Raw genomic sequence first — 8603 nt, 5'->3', positions numbered from 1 at the left:
CAAATTTTATACTTTTTCACCACGATAAGTTTGTTACCCAGGAGTGGTTGATTTGATGTGAACTTCGCTCTTATTTTCCTTACTATTACCAGAGAACCCATCACAGCGCCATCTAATGTGCAACGTATCTGTTTTACATGCAGATGGCGCTATACAATATTTATGAAAAAATAAGCAAACTTTTGCTTAAATTACTGTAAAAAAGTTGTAAAAAGGTATAAACCCATATTGTTATTTTTGTGATATTTCAATTATGCTAGTATTTCGTTTATATTGTTTAAATTTCTGTAAATTACTTCAGAGCACTCACTCACCATAGCAACAGCTGTGGCAGATTTTCAACACACCGGCGTTTGACAGTCACAATTGGCAGGGCAACAAAAACAAAACAGGTTGTAGATTTGCTAAACAAATAATTCGTTTTAATCTCTCTCTATTTGCGTGTGAATTTATTTATTTATCCTGTTGAACCTTGAGCTGAGCAATAAATTAAGTAATATTTTCATCTACAAGCAATACGCGTAATCACACAAGTAAAGACGTAGAAAACATGAACTTGGATAAGTTGGTGGCACTAAATAATCAGACGGCAGGCCGTGATAAAATCGCACGGTAAGTTTTTCAAGTTGATTATAATTTAGAAATTCTAATTGTTTCATTATTCACAGCCTTGTACAATATGCATCGCGTGCTTTATGGGATTCATTGGAGAGCGCTGACGCTAGTCCAGCTCTGGCGGATAGCTTCAAAACTGTGGAATATATATTAAGCACATTCCGAAAACGTAAGTCGCACCGCTATGAAATCTCAAATTACTTTATTACTTAACACCCTCTCTTTATTTTTAGTGCTGCGCTTCGGTCGCTGTGTGGATATATTCTACTCGTCATTACGCACCATACATTACCCCGATCTTACGATACGTGTGACATTGACATTGAGCAAGCTGTCACAATCTCTGTTCCTACTGGCCGACCATTTCATGTGGCTGGCTCGCACGGGTCTCTTCAAGGGCATAAATACCAACCGTTGGGGCAAATTCGCGAATAAATACTGGTTGCTATCGATTATAATGAATTTATGCCGAGATGTTTATGAAATATTTCAATTGATCGATTTTCATAAGGCTGGCTCAAAGAGTGGTATAACCCGTGCATGCCCTAAAGTCTCACCGCTGCGTATAACTTCACTACGTGATTTTAACCAATTGGCGCTACATTCCTATGCCTTGGTGCTGGGCCACAAAGATGTGGCTGTAGATACAGTTAAGAATTTATGTGACTTATTTATACCACTAACTGTACTAGGTTACACTAGGTTGTCGCCGCGTACAATTGGTTTGCTGGGTGCTATTTCGTCGGCAGCTGGTTTGTGGGCATTATTAGAACCAACAGCCAAGTTAACGCCAGCATAAATTTGAACTATATTTTTCTTAGGTTAAGGAGTAAAGCAAAGAAAATTTGTTTCTTTATGGTATATGTATTTTACAACGTTTAAATTCCACGATTTTTGTTTTTGTACTCGACATATAGCACACGCACACTTATGAATTTATGTATATTTTTATGTACGTATGGATTATTTGATTTCTTACACGTTTTCGCTGTTGAAAATAAATAAATCTATTCTCTGATAATTGTTTATGAATGAAATTTTTAAATCATTAGAGACAAATCTTAAATTGATTTTCTATTAAGCATTAATGGATTTTTTTTTGGAATAGCAATGATATTAGAATTTGAATTGTGATAGGTTCAGTAAATAGGGACAAACAGGTAAATGCATTTAATTTGATTATACGTATAGGTACTATGTTGGACCTGCCAATTCGAGTCGTTCCCAAGTATACGTGATAATAATGGTTGTATCCGACCAAAAATAATTCTTAAGTCAATCGGGTCTCTTTAATCTTGCCCTAACTTATTGCAGACGAAGGTCTTCGGTAGCACATGGTTTTCTACTGCCTTAGGCTATGCAAAATTAACTTAAAATATACTACTTAGAGAAGGTGTCCAATTCACATAACCCTTTCTCGGTTTATATAAGAGATTGGGTAGAACCTCTACTCATCCAACAACTAATAAAAAATCGAAATTTCTAGATAATTGTTATGTTTGTAATCTCCAACTGGTACCTCGTTAAATATTTTGACTACTGGGTATTCTCCATTCATCCGAACGATATGGTCTAGTCAGAGTAAATGTCGATTTGATAATCGTTTAGTGTTTTCAATCCGTAAAGACCAACCTGGTTTTGACAAAATCTCTCTCTCCAACCCGCAAAGATTATTCGTCATATGTTATTGCGGATGCGATGACAGACTTGTAAGGCGTAATTTTCGTTAATGGCACGCCAATTTTTATTCTGCCAAATACTCTTACTCTTATTTAGGAAATCATTCAGCATAGAATAGTTTCTATTCCTATCAAAGATCGAGTCATTCCCCACATTATGTTTTTTAAATATGTGCCAAAGTCTTAGAAAAAACTTTTCTTTGGAGTCTACCATTTTATTCACTCCGACAGCAGAACTCCGATGGCAAAACTGGCCTTGGATTGGATGACTGCACGCTCTAAGTTAGTTAGGCAGTGTCTCACATTCTTATCTGCAGCTTCGAGTTACTTTGCAAATCCAACTTGTTTGGATAACCAGTCACCGCGGAATTGCTGGAAACTATAGAGTATAACAATTTGCAAGAGAGGTTACCTAGCAATATGGACATCGGAGTGGAATCGGGTCATAAGTCCGTGGTCCACTTGCACTAGAGCGTTGTACACACTAAGTTCGCGTCAGCTCTCCAAACTCTGGGCAACAATCAGTAACTGTGCAGTTGCGAGGTCTTTCTTTGGTGTACTTACTGGTTATTGAAGAAGAACATTTGCCAAAGTAAGGTTAAAGCACCTCAGTAGGCACAACTTCGATGAACACAGCGAATCGATATTAGCTGAACTTAAGAACTTTGTTATACAGACCAAGAGCTTTTACGCATCGTGAGCGCCTTGGCAATTCGAGTATTTGGGTACTACAAAGGACAGTCGAATCTGTCTAAGTTAGATTCTCTGCAGCTATGGATATCTACCACTTGACGTAACCTAACATTTAAGCGGAGGGTCTAACATCTGCTAACAGCCTAACTCCGCCCTTACACTATTTAACTTAAACATGTGTATTTAGCGGTTTGCTTGTTTCACGAAAGACACCTACTGGAAGCCATAGTTCATGAAGAATATACACTGTTCAAACTTCAAACTTCAACTCAAACGTCCGCTGAAGAATACTCCCTTCCAGGCGTCACTGAAGGCTTCACAAAAAGTGATTATTGCATCCCATTTATGGGTGTTGACACTGCTAAAATAAACGCAAAAATCGGGATTGTCGTTCCAAATATTTTTTTTTTCATAGATTTACTCATCAGGAATATCATACATTTCTATCTATCTAAAAAGTTTGAAACATTCCAGCAGACAATTTCAGATATGATATTTTCTACAGTGGGATTATTTGATTTCAGGGAACATGTAACATACCCTTTGGTGAAAAAGTTTCCTACCCAATCAGTTACGCCTGATAATATCAAACATTAGTAGCCGAATTGAGATGAAAAACTCTAAAAGTACAGACCACCCATCGCGTATGAAGCAGCACAGTCATACATCAGCATCGTTTATAGCTGCAACTTTCCAATTTAATAGACATGCGAGTGCATACCGGCTAAAATAACAATTGAATATCGACACTATAATGCCCGCAATCATACCGAACACACATTGGTTACTTTTAATTTACTCCACACATTCTCGAAATTAGCACATCCTCATGGCTTTTTATGTGCGTTTATTCCTATTCATTGACGTTGGGCAGCGAAACCAACAGCTAAATAAATACATACAGAGGGAGATACATATGGAGAAAATGCATGCGTATGGCGCATACAAGGCTCCAGCGGCGCATTAGACATCGAGTTGAAAACATTTGCGGTCGCTGTAAAAAGGTGCCACCACCGGTGACGGGCCACTGCCGTTTGGTTGCACACTGCTGCTTGGTCAGCAAACATACCCTGCTGGCAAATTGTAACTCAATTTTGTGACGCTTCCACCGTGCCATGCCACTTGGCTTGACTGCGACGCGACGCGCCGCTACCTTTATTTGCACTTCAACGCCTGTGGATGCGTAACGAACGCGTAGCGTATAAATGTTGACAAATACAACACACCTACAACGTTCCAAATAAGATTGCTCCAGCAGTAACGCCTAACCGCCTATCAACATTGACGCACACACATACATACAAATGGCATGTTGTTGTTGTTTCTTGTTGTTGTGGCAAGGCTGACCGTAACGACTTAATTTATACAAACACAATTCAAATAGCCGACTGCTACCTAAACACACTCTCTGGCTCCTACTAGTATGTAAGTGAGTGTGTGTTTGTTGCAAATGCAGCATGTCAAAAAAGCATTTGTTGCCGAAAAAAGTACGCTTCACATCCAGAAAAAATAATATTTTTTTCCTCTCGACCACAAAAAATGTCAGCGGCATGTCCTGCTGCTCGCATAGACCGCGCCGCGATCGACGCTGCCACCAAAACCGCCAACGCTAGGCAACTTGCCACATTGCAGTGTTACCTCCCCCCTGAGGTGCGTGCCAAATTACTTGCCAACAGTAAATTTATATTTGTAGATGTGTACGCTACGCTCTCAGCGCGTAGGTAAACACATTTTTGCTCTTCGGCAGCGCAACTCTCCATGCACCCCTCGGCTTAGTTGTTGTACTCCAATTCGTTTCATTTACTGTTAGAACCGAGCAATTGGACGATCGGCATGACTTTGTACTACCGACTTGCTCGCTCAAACGCTACGCAATGATGTAGCGTTCTCTCTCACTACCACTCTCATCTGACTCTCTCTCAGCAGAAACATATCCTGTAGCCGACTGGTGTGGTGTGTAGCGTCGCACAGAAGTCATAAACCAAAATATTATGGTACATCCTGCTGCGTTGTTTCGACCCAACTAACGGCAGGACATTTTTTTTTGGCTCAGGCTCCATTGTTGTTGTCATGGTCACAATTGGTGCCTGTCCGCCGTATGTGTCGAATTTCTTTGAATGTGCCAAGTTCCACTTTGATCAAATTCGTCAATGTGGTGAACTACCGGCTACTTCAAGCAATTTCTTGCGGATTTCCAACAGCGCTTGTTGGCTTACAAGCTGTCAGCATGTTTTCGTTGTACAACCGACACGGTTTAGAGCATGGTCAAGTCCCCATGGTCTGAAGTAAATATTTGGAAGCAATATATTTGGCCATTTGACATCTTTTATTCTTGGTTTATCTTTGAGTTGTCCTGTCTGTACGATAGTTGTATGAGTACAATATGAAATTTGTAATCTTAAAACCGTAAATGAGTTTTGATGGCTTCCGAATTTCGGCGATCTTAAGTAGTTGTGGACAGAAATGTCAGAGTACAAGCTGCCGAAACGCTACGTCTTAAGCGACGCGAACTAATACATTTTCTATAATATTTTTAAACAAAGACTTTTCATGTATTTTCCTCTCAAATTCATTCCAAAGAATGAACTTATTTTCCAAGGTTCCAAAAAAATGTAGTTTCTAAATTTTTAAAGGAAGTTAGAGAGTTACAACGAGCTCCATCGTGTGCAGCCTCATGTATTTCTCTCTCAACGTCATTGCAAAAAAAGAACTTACTTTCTAAGGCCCTAACAATTTGTTATTCTTAATTTTTAAGGAAGGCACAACGAGCTCTTTCATCTGGCTTCGTCTTCGGCATTTCTGTTCGAGCCAGACTATATATTATTGGTAGAATTTGAGGGATCGAAATTTAGGAGTAAACCTGAGTTATAAACTGTTCATTCTCTTTACTGGAGGCTGCTGTGGTGCAATGCTTACTGCTATGCAGCACTTAGTTTCAAATCCAATTCCAACAAATATCGAACGTTGTTGTTCTAATAATTTTCGCTAATCTTAACGACTTCTAATAAACTCCAATAGACTTTAGGGCGAAGCCAGATTCAAGTGGTGTAAAGACTTCTAATTTTATATCGCTATTACGTTAGTTTCGACACTCTCCACGTATTAGTGAATTGCTTTTTGACTCAGATCAATTGCATTTATTTATGGAACTGCTTCCAATTTCGGGATTAAGTATCAAAGTTGGCCACAAATTTTTCCTTATATCAATTAAGTTTCAATGTTAAAAATAATTAATAAATGAATTGTGAAATCGTTTTGAAATTATTCAAGGTAAAATATATAGGGTTTGTTTTACAAATTCCTCTGATTATTATGGACTTCATACACAACAATAAGATCTCAATAATTAAAATAAATAAAATTTTTCATATGTATTTCGACCTAACGAAAGAAAATTGGTACGAGATTAAAGATGATTACCACTCATGGACTACTCGACGGCATTCCTTCTGGTATCCCTAAGGATCATTACAGGTTAAGAAACTTTGAATTACTGGTCCATGTGTGGCCTGCTTCTCAAAACTTGATTGAACACATGATTTAAGTTTTTTTATTATATTTTTAATATCGAATTTGAGAAGTATTTCGACGATTGGAAGAAGCGCTGTCGTAAGTGCATAATATCAAATGGGGACTATTTTAATGGCGACAACATTAATGTAGCCCAATCGGTAGTATTTTTTCAAAAATCGAAAATTCCCGTTATTTTTTGAACACACACTTTGCATATTATATAGAAGACTTGCCAATATCGGCCTGCATTTTTCAGAAGTTATTAATCTTTTTTATGACCCCGGGGATTCAGATAAGACCAATTTCCACCTGTGCGGATAGTAATTATAGTCCTGGAACGGACATTAAAACATTTTTTATGAGAATATAAGCTGGAAAACTGGATACCAGAATAGCCTTCCGGCTGCCGGATCACTGCAGTGCCTTCCAAGCTGAGATCACAGCAATTAAAGAAAGCCTATTCGTGCCGTCAACGAGTGCTAACTACCATGTGTCTGTTTGTATGTATTCTCGAATAGCCAAGCGGCTTTAAAATCACTAAAGCCTCATAGAATATCTTCAAAGATGGTGAAAGAATGTTTGGATTTATTAGTGAAATGATATCGTATTTCACGATATACATACCTACAATGAGTCCCAGGACATAGTGATATTTCTGGGAACTGTGTAGCAGATGAACTAGCCAGATTGGGCACCACCCTACAGTTAGATCTTAATAAAGAGGGAATTTATATACCTCTGGTAAAGTGCAGATATTTAATCGATAAACATGCGGTAGATACAGCTGAGTCAGAATGGAAACAATCAACGACTTAAGCAGACAACCGTGTCCCGAGTGGAATAAGAGCCACACTTACCGAGTATTGAAATTTAAGAGGAATGACATAGGAACCCTAGTTCTTAACGGATCACTGCCTGATTGGGAGAGACGCCAGCAGACTGTGGATACCTTTCAATGATTACTACAGAAACTGCCAAGAAGAAGAAGACACACCTTATTTGCGGGTGTAAGGCTCTGTATAGCAAAAGAATCGCAACTATTGGACGCGGTTTCCTCGATGATGTGGACGAAGTGGCACATGTCAAATTGTGTGAACTATTTCACTTTATCAAGACCACAGGGTGGCTCAAAGATGACTCAATAGTGTGAAGGATTACAGTTCCGGTGGTGTTGCAATGGGCCTCCCAAAGGCCTGGGTGCGTCGACTAAAAGCCATTTAACCTAACCTAACTTAAGCTGGAACTTGTTGACAGCTGAAGCACCTCCAAAGCTTGATATGCGGACCTATAAACTAATGAGTTTGAGTGGACCATTATAACAGATAAGAATATTTTTTTCATGTCAGAATTTGTTTGTTGTAGAATTCTGAATTATTAATATATTTAATAATTTATAATTATTTGAAGATCCAATCAAATATGTATTTAATGATAAAAATCAGTACCGGCATAAGTAGATAAATGAATCAGCAGACAAAAAAAACATTTTCCACACCGACGTACATGCTGTGAGTTGTCAATAGAATTCTCCGTAAAGATATGCAAATCAGCGTAACAAATATATAGCAACAAAAACAACAAACACAATTTAAACGAATTTCCTAATGCGATAGAAAAAAATCACAAAACGAGAACAAAAAAATTATTTGCATGTCGATTTTTGGCAAATTTTCACATTTATATTACGTAATGACCTCTGACAAGCATTTGCGAATATCTGCCATATTTTACGCTCAATTAGCGACGATAATGCCAGGTGAGCGCAGTGCGTCGACAATGCCGTGCAAAAGAACGCAAATTTGTATTCCTACATATACACACAAACGCACATACACTATGCTACAAATACAGACAGCACATTGTCTCGCTTATGTGGCATAAAAAATCAGAGCAATTTTGCAATATATTCCACGAAAAACTAACACCTCGAAATACATGAAAAATGAAAACACACACAAAACAGCAACACAAACAAACACATAAAAATACAATGTGCTCTGGGTTCAGGTTGTTCTACTTAGTAGAGCGAGGTTGATTTTTGTGAGCGCTTCAACAAAAAACTGCTCTAATTTCATGATTTAGTTCGGTTCCGGCGCGGTGCAT

General features: G+C 38.3%; 1 protein-coding gene across 1 annotated transcript; it reads left to right on the top strand.

The window, feature by feature from the left end:
- The first annotated feature begins 358 nt into the window (after window positions 1-358).
- LOC105218827 (peroxisomal membrane protein 11B) lies at window positions 359-1636 on the top strand. The gene is made up of 3 exons (XM_011194658.3): window positions 359-612; window positions 669-784; window positions 849-1636. The coding sequence occupies exons 1-3, from the start codon at window positions 551-553 to the stop codon at window positions 1412-1414; spliced, it is 744 nt and encodes a 247-aa protein (XP_011192960.2). The 5' UTR covers window positions 359-550; the 3' UTR covers window positions 1415-1636.
- Window positions 1637-8603: the final 6967 nt, after the last annotated feature.

Source organism: Zeugodacus cucurbitae, chromosome 6 (genome assembly GCF_028554725.1).
Source record: "Zeugodacus cucurbitae isolate PBARC_wt_2022May chromosome 6, idZeuCucr1.2, whole genome shotgun sequence".
In the NCBI taxonomy this organism is placed as follows: Eukaryota; Metazoa; Arthropoda; class Insecta; order Diptera; family Tephritidae; genus Zeugodacus; species Zeugodacus cucurbitae.
Note: the sequence above shows the minus strand (reverse complement) of the source record. Positions and strands in the feature narration are given on the sequence as shown.